The 18932-nt window shown below is 38.5% G+C and overlaps 1 protein-coding gene across 4 annotated transcripts in view; it reads right to left on the reverse strand.

Annotated features, from left to right (window-relative positions):
• Nucleotides 1-18932, reverse strand: part of PPP3CA (protein phosphatase 3 catalytic subunit alpha) — a gene marked incomplete at its 3' end in the record, with an annotated part of 187019 nt that overhangs the window by 48240 nt on the left and 119847 nt on the right. For all 4 annotated transcript variants that reach the window (XM_080628623.1, XM_080628620.1, XM_080628621.1 and 1 more), the window contains exon 3: nt 8048-8172. In XM_080628623.1, coding sequence (XP_080484749.1) covers nt 8048-8172 — 125 coding nt within the window. The remainder of the gene's footprint in view (nt 1-8047; nt 8173-18932) is intronic.

Below are 18932 nucleotides of genomic sequence, written 5' to 3' on the forward strand. Positions count from 1 at the left end.
CCAAGGAAGCACATGGAAATCATTCATTCCATGAGATGAGTCCACCATCTCCAAAAATGTACAGACCACAATGGCCTCCCAAAACATGAGGCAGAAAACTGAACTATTCCACTCCAACCCTTTCTTTCTTAAATATCCATGAACTGAAGAACTGCTGCACAAGAAACAAAAGGTGTCAACCCCCCCCCCTTCATTTGCAACTACTTCCTAACACTTCCCTGTGTTCTTTTGACAAAAATTATTTACTTTAACTTAATAATCAGTAGATTAGAAATGCAGAATGTACTCCTAACCATGGTTTCTGCTTAGAGCAAAATCAGGATTTTTGTCAGTGTAATGCCTCTTACTTTGTACAGTATAAATTCCCTTCTAGAATTCAGAATGTCTTGATAAACAGCATAATTACAATAATCATGTCTCAACATTCTGATTTCTTCTCCCTCTTCTGCTACAACAGTCCTTATCTTTAAAAAAAGAAAAGAAAAAAGGATGCAACATCTTTATATTGGTGCTAAACCTTGCCCTATCCATATCCATAGATAACTGCATAGCAGCAGGGGTTTTATACTACTACTGTTTGTCTTGAATTTATTATATGTAAACATCTGGATGCTCCGCCTGTACACTGCAATTTCTGTTCTGCTACTCATAGATTCTAGAGCCAGGTAAAAAGAGCAGAAAGTACAGGCAGCAACCTTCAGGACTGGTAAAATTAATCCTTCCCCTTGGAAATACATGGAAGACCTCCCAGCTCACACCACCTCTTCCACCTCCCAGGTGTTATTGCCACTGCAAGAAGTGAGAAGTCAGAACACCAGGTAGATCACGCTGACATAATCCAGCATGGAATTATGGTGTTAGGTCACAGGAATTATCTGATGTGGCCCAAAACTACTGCAAAGGGTTTGCCTGGGGAAAGCTGCTTCTCTGTGCAAGCTCCAGATTTAACTTCCATGGGGAAGGAAGCCTGTACTTTTGCACATCACCAGCACAATTCTCCAGCTCTTTGATGATGACTTCTTTATTCCTGTAAGAATTCCCAGAACCTTCCACTTCTCTCAAATTCCTGGCTAATGCAAAAAAAATTGATGTAAACGTTGTGAGACAAGAAGTTTAAAGTGACATCTCCATCCATGCAAGAAAAATTCCAGCTTTGAAAGTTGTATCTAAGTTACCTTAGAGCTTCTAATCCTGCCAAAGCACCTTATAATTTAGAGAAGCACAGTGATTAGTGCTTAGATGAAATGCTTTATTACAAAAAAAAAAAAAAAAGAGGTTACATTTCCTTTATAACTAAGTTTTTCATTTTCATAAAGCCTTGGCAAGACTGAAAGGAGCACTGGGCACTTCAAATACCATCCAGATTTGGGTAGCAGGGAAAAGGAGGAAAGCCAGAAGTTTTATCTTTTTGGCATTTGGTACCTGCTTGTGGGTAGATCTCTTCACATTTGCTTATCATAGATTTCTTTTTTCTATGCTTCCTTTGAAGCGCTCATTAGAAACAGAGAAGATAACAGAGGATCAATGCAGTCCAGAAAGTTCTGTGGTTTTCTGCCACTATTCAAGTAACATAAGTCCCCCGTTCGTAGTTTGTGTTGGTTTTAGTGGTACCATATTGAAGGCTTATTTTGCTTAGACAATTCCTTTCATTTTCTCCCTTTTCTGTTCAGTTGTCCAGCGATGTGGTACCATAATAGTAAACAAGAACTAATAAGCAGCTGCTTTTTGCAAACTAAATAGTAAATATAAAGGTGACAATTTTTTATGGCTTTTGAACTTTTGAGTCATTGATACACAAAAAATTTACGTCCAAACAACATATCATGAGCAAACATTCTGGTTTTATATTTTTTTTTCCTAATGCTGTATATCATAATTCTTACTGAAGTAAAAAGATTCATCATAATTTGCCCCTGTTGGAAATCTGAGCTTACAATCTTCAATTATTTGGTAATACTGCTTCCCAATAACAAAATTCTAAAATCTGTTTTTTTCCCCTCCAACTTTTTCATCAGGAATACACTACATATCAGTTCTGCTGTATCTCTATATAAAAGGTACAGCAGCAACCTTGCAATCCAGACATCTCTAAAGCATTTTTGGTGTGTCTCATTTCATACTATCAAAAAAGGAAAAAAGGTTACATCTCTTAAATGCCAGCCATCAAACTGCAGCTCTGCTTATCGCTTGGTGTCTTTCAGCTATTAAAATAACAGATAAGTTTATAACAAAGAGATAATCTGCCTACCTCATAGCTCCTATAGTCAAGCTTTTTTCCTGCTGAGGCTCTGGCAGCCTAAGCATCAGGAAAGAAAAGGTCTGTGCAATTAAGCACTGTGTAAGCCAAAGGCACATATTTTCAAAATGGACTTTGGATTTAACCCCACTATTGCATGATGAATTTGAGCCTTTGCACAATTTGCCATCTCAGCACCTCCTGAAAAGTGAAACCAATAGCCCTAGACCTCCTGTACACATCTCAACATATGCACTCAAAACAAGCAACCTGGAGAAAATCATTACCATTGCCATGAGACTGCACCCAAAGCAACACCACAGTAACAGAACACACTCACTTCTGGGTGCTCTTACACTGATCACACCAGGAAGCAAGAGATGCAGCTCGCTCTGTTAGCTGTGTGGCTTTGTATGGGTAACAAAAGACCACCTCTCCCTCCACATGACTGATGGCATTGGGCACTCCCCCAGCAACTGAAATTAAGTGTGAATAAATGCAAGGTAATTCATACTCAAAAGGATAATTTGAGCTAAGGTCTCTACTGATGCTCTGTGAACTGTGGGACAGTATTTTGGCATAGTTTCTTCACTCTGTAGCTAATACATACCACACCTAAATAAAAAAATTGCATTACTTCAACTGCATTAAAATAATTATACCATAGCAATACATAGTAGAGGTACAGCTTTCTAAAATGGAGTAATTATCCCAATGGAAACCATGTATTTTCATTTTTTACACGCATAACTGCATTCACACTACTGGCATGACTATTTATTAGGGCTTTATTTCAGAGACAAATAAGGCTACATTGCATCTGTAACAAAATAATCACAAGAGATGCAAGGTCTTGCTTTGACATCTGCATGACGCTTCAGTTATTACAAGACTCTTTTCTAGCTAGTCTCTAAGATGATTTTATTAAAATCAATCACCAAAACATTGCTACTTGCCTTATACTCTTTTCCAAGCGTTTAGACCACCATTTCAGCCTTTGGAAGGACCTCAAAATGTCCAAAAAGGAAGGACCAACCAAGAAGTGGCTAGAAAATTCTTTTTCTTGTATGTCCCTCTAATTTTTATAGTTAGGACTTTCTAAATAGGTACCCAAGTTCTGTACCTCTGTAATAGATCCTCACTCTTCTCACTGGACCTTGCACCTTGGCCCCAGCTGTCTTCTGTGAAAATGGGTTCCTCAAAGAGATGGAAGCAGGGGGGGAGGGGGAGGAGGAACAGTGGGAGCAACCTCCAGGATACCTTCCCGTGTTCTCTCTCAGCAGCCAAAAGGGGATCTTGGCATGCTGGGGACTCACTCTAGGAAGAGCTGGCACAGGACCAGGCAAGCTGCAAGGACGGCCCTAACACAAACAGATGTTCCAGTCTGGCAATCTAATATATACAAAAATAATATGAATTTGCTGAATTTCTGAATATTCACGGCTCTGAGGAGCACAGCCCAGCAAAAATGTAAGATCTTACAAGATGCAAATTCTTGCTTCAGAGAAACATATTTGCTACTGTTGTAGGAAAGAAAAGGGCCAGGAAATTTAGGATTATTAAGGTATTAGGATTTTCTTTGCTCTGAGAGAAGTGAAAAAATCAATTGACTTCACCAGTGATCTATTACTGTCCAGCCAAAACTATTTTCTACCAAACCGTTTATTAGGAAACATTAACACACTAGAGCAAAGGAAGCCGAAAGGTGTTTATTCTTCTAACAAAGGCTGAGAAAGTGCATAGAGACTTGAGAGATAATAAACACACAATTTCACCAGCATTAACTTCACCCACAGTTCACTAATGTGAATTTACTTAATTATTTTCTTGGGAGAGATCAGTTAATAATTTCTAACAGTTCACTGAGTTCAGATGCATATTGAGCACCAGATGCTTTTTTAATTGATGCAAGGTCTAATGATCAAATTCCAGACTCACTCCAAACACCTCACTTAGTTCTTGCTGGAAATACCACAAAACCAGTGCCTCCTGGAATTTCAGTCTTTGCATTTGGGCAATGAAGATGTATACACATTTTGAACGATAAAACACAATTCCAGCTTTATTAGTTTTGAATATTGGTTTAATTCTGCATATCTTGTCTATCTGCTCCTTAAAAAGTGATCACTATGTACCTTGATACTCAACTGACATTTAAACCTGTACTTTTTTATGTGAAATTGAGAAGGAAAATAATTCCAAAAATTCAAATTCTTTACACTGAGGGTGGCAAAATATTGGCATAAGTTGCTAGAGGTGGTAGATGTGCCATCCCTGGAGACATTCAAGGCCAGGCTAAATGCAGTTATGATCTTGCTGACAATGTCCCTGCTCATTCCAAGGGGGTTGGGACTAGATGACCTTTGAAGGTCCCTTTCAACCCAAACCATTCTATGATTCTATAAAATTATTAATTCGTAGAGTCAGTATTTACTCTGTAATTTTCCCAAGGCTGTGATGAAAAGCAGGGGGAAGTATGTATGCTTCCCCCTACACCATATGGCATTTATGTCTGCCTTTCAAAAGAGTTCTCAGACTCCGGATTAAGTCATTCTTCCTTACAACCCATTCCTGCAGAACCATTCTAATATTCTTTGGATTTAAAAAGAGCCCTCTGTTTTGATCATTTGGGTTTCTTTCCTCCATGACAATAAAACTTCTTTAAAAGTGGGAACTGAGGGGTTTCTCCTCTGGAGTCAACCCCTTGGAACAGTGCACAAGCACAACAGGGAAATGTTATCAGCCATGGAGCTAAGGAAGCAAGTGCGCCTTATCAGATATTGCAACTTGCAGAAATTTGTTATTCTAAGAGAAGAAATGCTTAGGCTCTGCCAAGAGGTCAAATGGAAAAAAGGGTACAGCTACAGGAATAAGATTTGGTCTGTGTCAAGAAACCTCGTGACATTCTACCTACAATTTTGACATTTGTTTGACCTGGTGCAATTCCTTTATTGGTCTCTCATCCTGTGATACCTTGCTTAGAACTAATTTTAAAGGCACTAGACATACACACACACCCCCTTTCAAGCCATGGTAAAAATGGAGCACACGTGAAGGATTGAGCCCTTGGATAGAAAGCTTCATGGGGCAAGGGCTGTAATTTCTGCTGAGTGCCTTGTACAAACACTTTTCTCTTCTTCCCTCTGCATTATCAAATGCCTTCCACCTACCTTACGCAATTTCTTCCTCTGTTCTTAATGATAATAGCTTACATTATATAGTACCTTTCATCCAGAAGAATCCCAAATGCTTTGCTTTGCAGCCCACAGACAAGGATTATCTCGCCCACTACCAGAACTCAGCTAGGTTTAAGCTCAATGGTATCACTTTTACACTAGATATCACATGGCAATCAAAGGGATTTTTTAAAAAAGCTTATATTACTTGTGATTAGTACTTTGGACCAGCTACTTAATTCTTTTGGAAAGACCCCAGAGCTGCAAGTCTCATGCCTACATAGCAGAAAGGCAAGCCGGCAGACTGATGGAATAAAGATCACTGCGGGACTGACGTGGTAGAAGTGTGCACTGAGATCACGCTAGGACTGTTTACCACCATGACCTCTCCAACACAAAGTACTGGCAAAAGCTGGTGCCTGCTAGATATGCTCAGGGCCCCTTTTCTCCATTGAAAGCACACCTTCCCCTCCCCAGCATGCCAAGTTGCATTCCTCACCATTTTCCTTTCCTTGTCATTCCTTTTATTGTCCTGAGTTCATACCCGAATCCATAGCTCTACATCCAAATAAGCTTACGAAACAGAAACCTGCCTTTGCTTTCAAAGGTACTCTTCAATCAAGGTGACAGATGGCAAAAATCAGTTATGTGACCAGAAAAGCACTTATTTCAGAACCTTAAATACAAAAAGGAATAATACGAGCAATAGCTCAGATATTTCCTTGGCGCTGGTGCAAGCCAATACTCCTTCCAGTGAAAAGGTAGTGTTCCAGAAGGGAAAAATTAAATTCAAATGTAATTTGCTAAATATGTGTGTGCAGGTTGCTAAATGAGGAATTTTAAGGAGCTTGTTCCCCACCCATAAGCTATTTTGCTTTGTATAATACAGCTTGCTATTGTGTTTAATTGGTTATGGCCCTGGAGTAGATTTTGGCAAACTGTCAGACAAGCACTTGAAAGCTTAAGCAAATCCACTTGTTCTATTTCTTACATTAAAAGCATATACAAAAACGCAGACAAAACTCTCCTCTTCTAGATGCAACTTGGCTTGGTCAAAGTCTACAGGAGATGCAAACTAGGTCATTGCAACTGAAGAATGGTAGCTCAAGACTGAGCTGCACAATGGTTTAAGCCTGTAAAGTCATTCCCCATACTCCCAACCTTCCCTAAGCAATCCAACATGGTAATCCACAGCTCACCATGGGTCAGAGAATGGAGGAAGCAGGCACATGTGGCTCAAAAAAAGCCACAAACAAGGTGCTCAGCACCTTGAAGTCACTTCAGCATGAGGCTAAGACAGAACCTTGCAGTTCTTAAGTTTTGAGAGCATTTGCGCTTGGAACAGCATATTTCTCTCTGGAAAATGTGCCAAAAGATTCTGTTAACATATTATATTAAGTTTTAAAATGAACTAATGTAGCAAAAGTAGTTTTACTGACTCTTCTTTTTAAGAAACTTCTCTTCATCCTATAAATACTAGACCGGCAAGACAATGCACTGATCCATTTTACAAACACATTATAAATAACTTGGCATCTTGGGATTACATATTTTTATATCAATATGGCAACAGCATACTAAAATGTGGTATGTAGGATAAAACAGCAGTATATGTATTCTTGCATATTGCCATCATACCTAGTCACAGACACACAGCCGTACATTCGAGGACCTATACTGCTTCTAACAGGTAATGGGTATTCTCCCCTGACTCGGAGGGGGTTCAAGTCTGAACTTTTCAGAGAAAGGAGTCAAGCTGTGGCTCAAAAGGCACTGCAGAGGTTTCTGACTGTTAATGACTAGATCAACTATGACCTGGGTGAACAAAACCACATGAGGCTTTATTTGATAATTGTGCACCTCATCTGTCAGTTTGTAAAACCATGCAGCAACACAGACGAAATAGTGCAGTTTGTTTTATGAGCACTGGAATAAAGGATTTGTGCTTGGTATTTGACTTGCTTCTAGTCAAAGGTGGGCAAGTTGGAGAGGACACACTTTCTTTTGCAAGCCAACAAAAGATACTGTCATTTGACCTCCACATTCCACCAACCTGAGACTGTGCATCACTTCTCTGTGGATTCACGTGCTGCATTAAAAGCCAGAGACAATGTACTCCTGCATATCATACCTAAACAGAACCCATTCGTTCTCTCCAGCACAGCATGTTATCTGCAGGCTTTTTGTGCCGTTTACTCCCTATCTAGTCCTTCAATTTTCATAAAATTTTGCATCCAGGAGACTCAGTTCAAACAAACCTAGAAGTCAAACTAAGCCATGAGTTGTTCATTTACTTTTTCTATTATGTCTCTTTTCTAATAGCTCATGTCTATTCATTCCATTTAGCTTGCGCAAGCTGCAGAGCAGACTGCCTTCTGTGTTGGATTTGGATAGCCGCTGATTAGCACCAAGGTCCATTCTCTGTCAGTTTTACAGCACAGATACAGTGGAATTTAGCTGGATATCAAGCAACCTTTATGAAAACACCAACAGTGATATTGATGTGGACTTCATTTGCTCACAAGTGGTATCTGTGAAAAGCTTCAGTATTCCTGAACTGGTTAAATTATGATGCTACATATACACAATAGGCTGCAAGCAGTTTCATAGCCAAAAACAGAAATAAGAAACTTACTTCAATGCTGAAGTACCCTCTGTCCACGTAGTCCCCCAGGAAGAGATACCGCGTGTTGGCTGGAGAACCTCCCACTTCAAACAGTTTCATCAAGTCAAAGAACTGACCATGGATGTCTCCACAAACTAGAAGAGAAGAGCAGCAATATTCAGATTGACCACACGAAGATCATTTTGGGCACAGACATTCCAAAGTCACTGTCTTATAAGAAATGTGTTATGTCAATTTTGTGCATCATCCTCTAGTTAAATGACCAGCGAGAGCTGGCAGCTGCTCAGCAGAAGCTGTTTTTCTATGACATTCATCCATACATATGCATGCAAAAGGCTACCAAATATTTCCTTAGCTGTTTCCATTCCTACTGCCCGGAAGAACACACAATATTGGCAATAGCAGGAAAACAAACCAAAGACATCCTGATAAACAGAACGTGTTCAAGCAAGGTTACTCTTTTTTTTCTTTACATTACTCCTCTATTTCTCCTAGTCTTAAACTCAAATGAACCCTAATAGGCTTTCCATACAACGCAAACTGTGCCTGTCCTGTGCATGCCACTGGTTAAACTGACAAATTTCTGACTTCTAGTTTCTGTACAGGAAAATAGCCTGCTTGCTTTCCCAAAGCATGCCTTACACAAGAGGACACTTGTTTTTCATGCTTTAACCTCAACCATTTTATTTACCCTCATGTAATTATGATTTGTTTGACTGCGTTGCAATGAAGTCAATTTAATCAGCGTCTTTCCCTAGCAAGAGCAACCCCAATAAACATAACTGAGCACGAGAGATGTGCAGCTGGGGATGAGTGGGTATACCGCTTCCTGTGCCTTGGAGTTAAAGAGATTGGCTCAGCTATCTTACAAAATTGCAAACTTGCTATGGTGGGTGATTTTAACCACCTGCAAGAAGGTAGGTGATGCTTTTGGAGGACTCCATGGAAGCTTAACTAACAGTGCTGTGTCAAAAGCTGCTTTGTTTTGCTTTGCTTTGTTTCCTTTACTCAAAGGAACAAGAGAACTTAGTGCCACCACCACCCCAGTTTAGGTCTTTTCTGGCAATAATCCTTTAACAAAGAAAATGGTAACAGCCTTGATTGTTAGTGAGGTCATTTTAGAGTGGTTCTCATTTCAATGACTCACAAAAAAAAAAAAAAAAAAAAAAAAAAAAAGGAAAAAATTAAAATATTTTTGATTTTCAAATCGAGGGGGTTATTACAAAGAAACTGAATAAATCAGTTTATTCAGTTTATGAATAAACCAGGGTCCAAGACAGACCTCATCTTGCAACAGCAGCACAGCTTCAGTAGACTTAAGATGCTCTCTCTGATGTAACGGTCTTGTTCCATCACAGATAAACAAACCTCACATCTGCCACATGCCATAGAGAAACTGAAGTCACATCTCCATATAGATAACAGAAGAACTATATAGAAAACTGTAACACCAAATCCAACTCTCAGTGCAGTATTTGTATGTTATTTTCTTTCATCTCAGTCCAGTATCTCATTATATTTTTTACTTGTATCGCTTTTCTCTGGACGTATACACTAACAATAGCATCAATATTGTCATTCCATCCAAAAAACTAAAACCAAAACCCCAAACCAACCCCATTCAAACCAAAATCAACCAACCACCCACCCCATCCAGGTACAGAGAAAACCACGGATGTGCCAGTCACTGCTTTCCTCAATATTTATGTGAAATTGGTGGCACAATGTATGAGTGCCGGCTATCTGCACATTCTTCTATGATAACAACAGGGTATTTTCCACATAAAATAGCATGCAGTACTGTTAGATTGTATAATCTCTTTTTCCTAGTTGATCACCCCCTCAAGTGTTTTAGATGACAACCATCATGTTGAAAGCCATCAACAGTTATAATTTCTATCTAAGAATAATATCTACCACTAATCATGCAGAATAAATACTATTTAAATCCTCAAGTGGTATAACACCACCTCTATTTCCCTAAAAAAACCCCAACATTTGTACCCCTAAGGAAATTTGTTGATAGCATTTTTATTTGAACACAGTAATCTACCAAACCAACATACAGTGTTTGACTGAACTCCTCTGCATGGACACTGTGGGAAGATTAAAAACACGTGTCGCATATTGATGGCCAAGCAATCTGCTCTCCTAACTTCCAGCAAGAAAGCTTTTTGTTATATAACTGTACGGCTCTACCAATTATCGCCCGCCCCCATTTGCTCCAACTGCAAAATCCCAGAGCTGAACAAGACTGAAAGTCTTTTAAATGGATTTAACTTTTGCTCTTCCACTACAGCACAAAGAAACATGACTTGGGTTTTCTGTTACACTGACGTGTGTGAACAGGTAAATACACTGAGGCCATTACAGAGAAACCAGGAAGGTTAGAAGGCTTCCTCCAAATAGATGTATGTCCACGAATTTGTCACAAGTCAGAGAAGTGGAGAAGAAACCAGTGAGGAGGACAGAAACAAAAAGCCCAGAGCTCTGCAATCCCATGACTTGCAAAGTTCAAATGGGACTTGAGAATTGATACTCAGTGGATACTCCAGGCACTTTGCAAACAGTAGGCTATTCTTTCTGTACTTCACAACAGATGCAGAAACATACCCAGAAAAAAAGTAATTAAAAAACCTTGCCAATTAAATTAGTTCCAAAACAGAAGCTTAAAATCAGCAGGTAAAACAGTGGGAGGAAAACACTCAAATTAAGAGTTAACATTGAGACTTAATTTATAATGGTCAGATCTCAGAATTCCTATTGAAAGACAATATTGCATTCAGTTAATTCAATTAGTATTTTGCCTGGAATATCTTAAGAATCTTACACGTTGCAGGTCTATGCGTATAGCCCTGAAACATTCTTACAATATAAAACCTGTGTACTCAAATTTTGATAGTGGCCTTGTTTACAAACAAATTAAAGGGCAATTTTGTGTGTGTACAGTATTACACTCCATTTACAGTGTAAAAGCAACTACTTCTAAAGCTATAGATCCGCCATCTTTCTTTTTCAACTCTAAATTCCTACAATTCTCCAAACTGGAAGATTTCCCAGGCAGCCAGATCAATGTTTTATCTTTCATTATGTTGGGGCAGAAGAGATCAAGCATTATATCTTCAGTCATAGAGGCAGAAACATCCACCAGCCAATAATTCTGCCATTCTCTTCACACTCTGTCTTGCATTTTCCCATCACAAACAAAGATGCAGCACTGTCCCACCACAAGTGTAAAAGATGGGCTTCATGCTGCCTCTACAAAGCTTTTCAAGTTCACTACCTTCCCCCTTCATATTACGAAGAAAAACTTTTAAAGCACACTTCTTATTATATATTCATGTTTACTCTTGCGCAAGCATTACCACTGTATCTGTCACGCCTTTTAATTTTGTACGAAATGTCCTTTTTTATACTTGTGCAGCCCCTCTTTGGGTACTGGAGCATTTGGTGTCAAACAGTGCATTCAAAGAGGTATGAACAATTTTCCATCAAATAACAACAAAACAGAATCCAGGACAGTGAAGCAAGAAATTCAATTCTTAATGAAGATCTCCAGGATCAGCGTACTTATGGATTTAAAGTATGAACACAGGGAGCATAAAACACAGTCTGTATGTGTGTGGGATTAACATTAAAAGCAGATGACAAAAATTTATCAGAAGGAGGAATACCGGGTGGTATATCTTCTATTAGAAATTCACGTATTTTCCTATGTCACTGGTTTCCCAAAAGTGCCATCAAGTCATGGCATTTACACACTCATCAATTTATGATAAGTAAATAATCTGACAGCATCTGCATTTCCTCGCCCCCCTCCAGCCCCCAAAAGACTGCTTAATTTATACAGTGCTTTTCAACTTTCTTTATATCCTTAAATTGCTAGCTCAGCAAAACCAACAGCCTTTCCACTGAGTTACAGTTTCCAGATATGAGTTCAGGCACCAGACTTGATGCCTGTGAATTAGTCTGAGCTTTTCGATAGCATCTACCTACCTGACCTCTCAGGGCAGCAAGCTCCAGAACTGCACGACACACTATGTAAAGACATTTTTTTAAGCAGTTTTAAACTGATCTCCTACTGAATTCCACTGGTGCAATCAGAAGGTTTAAGAAACATTGGTTGGTTGTGAACTCCTTAGAAATTTCCCTCTGTTGAGGAAGTTTTCGGAGAAGACATGGGCCTCTCCAAAAGATTCAAGTTCACAGGCCTGCCCATGCAATTACTGAAAAATCATGTTACTGAGCAGCTTTTCCTGCTTGTTATCATGAGTAATTTAACCAAACTACACCATCTTACGCTACAGCGCTAGAACTTTCCCAATGCAATTGTCTATAAAATACCATTATGAAAATAAAAATGCTACATGAGGGAGAAAAGGGATTTTTTTTTTATGTGTTTGTTTTTAGAAATTGTCAGACTAATACAAATTAAATTATGTTTCTGATGGCTTGACTAAGAGGATGTCCCTCTGATTTATGTCAAAGGAACAAGCAATATTGAAACAGGAACCATTAAGACCAAATTGCATTTGCAGTGAAGAAACCCAAAGCTTAGCAGTGGTATTGCCATTTTACAGAATAAGAGTGGTAGAGGCGTGACTTAGACTCAGTGATTATTGGCGCGAGTAAGTCTGAAAATGCTTTTCAGATACCTTCCTTCAGATAACTAAGTGCTCTTCATTACACACAAACTCAGTCTAGAGATTATTCTGTCTGGTTTCCAATTCCAGATGGATAATAAGAACAAAATTTGTATTTGTAGTATATTAATATTCAACATTTTTCTATCTGCAACAGTCAATTTGCTGCACTTATTTTGTCATTTATCATATATATACACGCACTTAATTGGTGTAAAACTGCAATCTGATAATAAAATAACATTAATGTTTCAAGTGAATTTGCATCCCGTGTTTCACAAGATTATATTCCCATCTTCAAATGTCATCTGGAATTAGAAACGGGTATTCACAACATTCAACATCTGCAAACTCATACATGTGTGACAATTAACAATAATGAAGAAAAGACACCTTTTAAAGAAAATACCAACACTGTAGGGAATACTATCCATCGCTTGACAACTTGTTCTTTACATTCACTGAGCGACGGATGTTTTGCACTGAGCTCCAAGAGGCTGTGCTTCACTCCGATGAGAAGTATGTCCTTATCATTTCTCCAGAGAAGTAGTTTTGGAGCAATGAAAGGTGATCAAAGGCTGAATGAAGAAGCCAAGTGAGGAAGGAGTACTTACAAGCAACAGTGGACACAAAAAGGCAAAGCAAAACCAACTAGGTGAACTTCTGTAGCTGAAGAGTCAAAGAATGGGCTTCCTTAGCCAACTGATACATATGACGGAAAACATATGCAAGAGCTATATGCATGAAATTCTTAGGTGCTTCAAGAAAAACTACTGCATTGCTCCTGAAGGGCTTAACTATTAACCAGAAGGATCTCATTTTTCCTAAGATTTAAGAACAAAGTCACATATAAGAGTTATGTGTCTTTGATTACACAATCTTTGAGCTTGAATGAGCTTTGCTTTCAAGTGTACATGTTTCTGAGGAACATTATATTTTGCACAGCAGTATGAAATGTTCAAAATGCCATAGCTCCATTCCATGTTGTCAGCTGTTTGTTTTGTTGTGGTTTTTTTTTTTCTTTTTTTTTTAAATTGCTAAAGATTGAGCAATTTTCTCCCTTACTTTTTAGAGAACAAGGAGGAAGGAGAAGTATAAAATAAAAGAAGAAACTACAAAAGTTTTTATTTGTAGCTTCTCACTAAAGTGCTACTGAAGACACAAACTTGGTGGTTAAGTTACATACATTTTTTTGTAGTCATGCAGTTTTGTTTCAGTTTAGAAGCAAGATGTTTAAAGAATTTGCAGACTTCATTACTTACTGAAATTAAAGTCAGAATCATTTAGACAGCTCACTAGGTATCTTATTATCCTAAGAAAATATCTATTAGACTCAACATAATGGGCTTTCATATGAACGTTTGTTATACTAAGTGTACTGAACAACACAGTTCTATATTTCTAAAAGAAGCATGATCTCATTCATATTCATATTTGGTTATCTAACATGATTATAATAGGCTTTCATCTATCTTCTCCCTTCAATCACTGCATGCAAATTGATGAGTTTATACTACCAGAATGAACTGACATTAACAAAAAACTGCAATTGTCTATTCCATAAAGAGGCCTGCTTCATCAAAGATAAAGCCAGAAACCATTAGACATAAAGGTACAGCAAAGGAAACCACAAACGGATCATCAACATCACCGTTGACACTTCTGTTTGGTTGCCACTTTCCTCCTTTGTACTGAGGAAAAACCACAAAAGTATCATCTTGGGAAAAGCTGTTTTCTGTGCAACATATGAGGAGTCTGTACTGTGTTCTGCTCTGCCAACACTTAAAATGCTAGTGTCTGTAAAGATCAACCCACGCTGACTCCTTGTAATAGGAGCTGGTTTTCTCCCACCATCCCCTGAAGGCTAGAACAAATTAATGACACTTGATTTGAAGAGGTAGAGTGAAAAAGAGTGGGGAAAGGAAAACATGACATCAGAAACGACCTTCAGGACAACAGCCATTAATATTCTCAGGTGAAGGAAGAAGCAAAAAAAACCCATCCTTAAACCATGCGGCAGCAAGCCCTTCAAGATGTTAAGGCTACAAAGATATCTTCAGCATAAGGTTTTGAAAATAGATCCACAATATTACTTTTTGTATCACAAAATTATTTGCAGTGTCTCAAAACAAAATAAAAGCCATGTACGTACGCCTGGCCAGAAGAGGAGCACCTTTGTATATCTAAGAGGTAATAGAAGCAACAGTGTTTTAGGAAACAGCCTCTACCAAGTACTGTAAAACCTGCACCAGCAGAGAAAAAATCTTTCCCTCCACACTCCTAACCTAGCTGAATTTTTCACTAAAGTAAGTGGAGGTCACAGCAGTGAGGTGCCAAATGAAGCTTTCAGTTCCATGTCAAAGCAACATAGCAGAGATGTAGTAGAAATGGGGTGGTGATCTAGAGATTATCTTACACATTTTCTTCCAAGATCAACAGGGAAAGGTGCTCTCATCACATATACCAGAAGATGCTGAACCAGGTCACAGGTAGAGAAATGAAACAGGATGGGAGTAAACCAGCATTCACTCCTGTACACATCAAATAAAGAACCAGCTCTTGCCCTTCTACCTCTCCAAGCATTCTTCATAGCTTCAAGCTGCCCCTGAGCATCCTTCATAGCAAATGGAAAAACAAATGCACTGTCATTATCTTCTGTTAATGCAGCCTCGGTACCAGGGAGCAATGTTTATTCCACAAATAACTCCATCTTTATTTGTGAGGAAAGTGCTTCACTGATGCATGCGTCAGGATTTCCAGCTCATATCCTTAGATCAAGGTTATTTATAGCAATAGGGAAATTCTCTTCAGTTTTACAAATGTAAAAAACAAAGGCCTTGGGAAGTTCAATAATTCATAAGGTCACATGTTTGGTCAGTAGGAGGGCAGCAACAGCCAAAGAGGGAACAACACATCCTCATATTGCTCCATTCAATTCAATGCACCAGAGGAAGAGAGTCCTTTCAATGAAGAAGGAAAATTTTGCACAAGAAACAAGCACAGCCTGGCTTTATACATGATCCTCCATGAAATTCAGGGAAGGTGAAACAAGGCAAAATGGGAAAAGGGCTTTTGAAGAGAAGAAGCTCAAATATGCTCAGCTCCATAGAAAAAAGCATAAGATTCAATGCTGCGGTTTATTCTGGAAATAGTTTTTATTTGCATAAGTTGGACTGCAATATTGTCCATCTATAACATACAGGTTATAGGTTCACTATTAGAATTACTCACTGCTACATCTTTCTCACTAATCTGATTGAAGAGATCCCCATTAGTTTTTTGCTATACAATATTTTTCCAGAGTTAGCAATTTGCTGCTATAAGTAGTTTGTAGCTGGTCCTTCACAATTTAATGTGATTTTTATTGTTGCTGTTGATGATTTAATTCAGTCTTAGGATTAGGTTTCTTTGTAGTCAGCATTTCTCTCAGGAGCACAAATCTCAATCCCAGTAAAGTTAAAACAAAGGCACTGGTATTACATGAATGATAGTTATGTAAAACCCAAAGAAGCCCTTGGCATTTACAAGTGCTTTATGGATAGTATCTTTATTTGTTCTTCTTACTGTAGAATTTTAGAGCAGAATTACCCTAATAGACTGCATTCCAATTACCTTCCAAGCACCCAACAATTTACAAGATATTATGGGTAGCACCATGTCAAGTTTCAGTATATGAATACCTTGCACCTAAAAACCTAACCACATAAAAAGGGATGGACATGTTGGCTTGCAATATATGTTTTCCATTTTCCCCTGTGGATAACATCTGTTGTCACAGTTTCCTCATTCTGTGACATTGCAGACCTGCTTCATGCTCCAACCCACCCCCAATCAGTGTTTTACTAAGAATCAGAAGCATTGCTCTATAACAAAAAGCATCCTCCTTCCTCAGAAGCATTGCTCTATAACAAAAAGCATCCTCCTTCCTGCAGTACAACAATTTGTCTTATCAGTGCAAAACAAACATTTGCTTGACTCAAACGCATTTGTTCATTACCTCTGGATCTAAAGCACTCTGCCTGCATTTCCCAGGAACAGATGTTAAAGGAAAACAAAATATTATTTCTAAAAATCCTAATGAGCAGCCAGCAGTATCAACACAGATACTTGCACACACCCTGAGTGGAAGAAGCCAGTACAACAGCTGCAAAGAAATTCCGTGAAGTTCAGCATTTGGGCTTTATGGCCTATATTCAGAGCCATGAGTGAAAAGAACCAGCAGTGAAGACCTACTGAGCTTTAGCTGCAGCTTTTGCACTCACATTTTTAATGGGTTTTAGCTATTACTTTAATCTAACCCCATGGTAGAGTTGTTCATGTGCTAGTATACAGATATAAAGAAAGCAAATAACATGCAAGTTTCTCAATTGCAACTCAAGCCACATAAGACGACTTTTTAAAATTATAGCATCTAAATTCCATAACCAAAGTTTTATACAAATCTACTTGTTGGTGAAAAATGAAACCACTGAGGAAAGCGCTTTTAAGAGAAAGCTTTCCATAGTAATTTATGTCCTGGTAAAAGCTCACATGACAGTTAGGGGAGCCAGTGCAAGGAGCAATTGACCACATTCATTTCCTCTTACTGAAAATATACATCTAAACACGATATTGAGTAGGTGGTTAAATTCATATGCTGACCCTAAACCAACGTGAATCATAGTATGGTTTGGGTAAGAAGGGACCTTAAAGATCATCTTGTTCCAGAGAAAACCTTTGTATAACCTTGCCATCAAGCATATAAGGAGTGTACGTGATTTAGAAAGGACTCTGGGTAGCATTAGGGGTGGCACCCAGGCAGATATGGGCTAGCTCTTGAACCATGCTCCTCAAGCAATCCAGCCAGTCTCCCATAATATATATAGATTTTTTTTATCCCCAGTGTCTGGCTGAGGAGTCAAAAACCCCAAAAACCAAAGTCAGAGGAATGGAGGAACAGAGAACAAATATTCTTCTGGCAGACAGCTACTAACTACATCACATGCAGTAAGTTGGCTTGGGAGGTAACAGAGTACTGCTATTCAGAAACAGAGGTAAGAAGAAAAGGTCACCATCAGAAAATAGCTTGCAAAGAGAATACCAGATGAAAAAATAGGGAAAAAAACCTATTACACCAAATTGGCATTTATGGTACTCTTCAGGTTTGTAGTCAATCAATAATCTCAAATATGACATTTTTCAGTTCTAATACAGAGTTATCAGATACATTTTTAATAGAGTTACAGACCAAATATTCGAAGGGGAGGTAGAAAAATGTTTAACATTTTACCAATCAGCCAAAGAGGATTTCACTGACATTTGATCAGGTTAAATTTGATACATGAATTAAGTGTATGTGAATTCAGTATCTCTGTCCAAGATGTCTACCACCTTATTTTTTGCACATGAGGGATTCCACTGGAATCAGCCTCAGCCAAACAGACCACACAAGAGCAGATCACGTAATCAGGATACACACAGTCTGAAAATACCCCAGCTACAGTTCCAGATGAGAAAAATAATTTCACGGACTTGGGATATTAATAAGAAGCTACATGTACAGATATCAAATGAACTCCCAAGTCAGCTTTCTATATTGCAAGGACAAGATTTTTAGGAAGCTCAGAGGATCTAGCTACAGAGTTCATTAATTCTGATGGGAGCTATATGACTACTTCTTCCACCGCACTTCCCAGACTATCTGGTTTCAAAGGAAATGGAACATCAGAATCCTGTACATATATAAAATCTAAATATGCAGCTGTTTATGTGACCTTATGAAATTTTGTTTTAACATATAATGTACATCCATTTAAATCCATGTATAATGAAGGAAGTATCTGAAAATACAATGTGTTTCCTCTTAAAGCAACAACATTAATAAGGTTTTGTTGTGTTTTAACAGAAAATACAAGAGCTGAGACCAGCAACTGATTTCCTCAAACACAAGATCTTTTCTGAGAGAGCAATTCCAATCCTAAACATAAAAGAAGCAGATCCCATCAGCAGGATGTTATGGTATAATACACCAGAAGAGACAATTACCGTCTTTTACGCAAACCCATGCCGTTTCTGATGGCAGAGTAGCCATACCTGGATGGCTGTACCAAAAGACTGCCTGTACGAAATGAACTAAAGCTTTGTATCTGATGTGACTATAAAGATAAGCTCCTGGCTTTGCACGCTACTGTAATGCCCAAACCAGAACATGCTTGGGCTCACCTACTGTTATACAACGTCCATTTTCTTCCTCCTTAGTCCTTGGCTTCAAA

Source organism: Psittacula echo (assembly GCF_963264785.1).
Source record: "Psittacula echo genome assembly, chromosome: 1".
NCBI lineage: Eukaryota > Metazoa > Chordata > Aves > Psittaciformes > Psittacidae > Psittacula > Psittacula echo.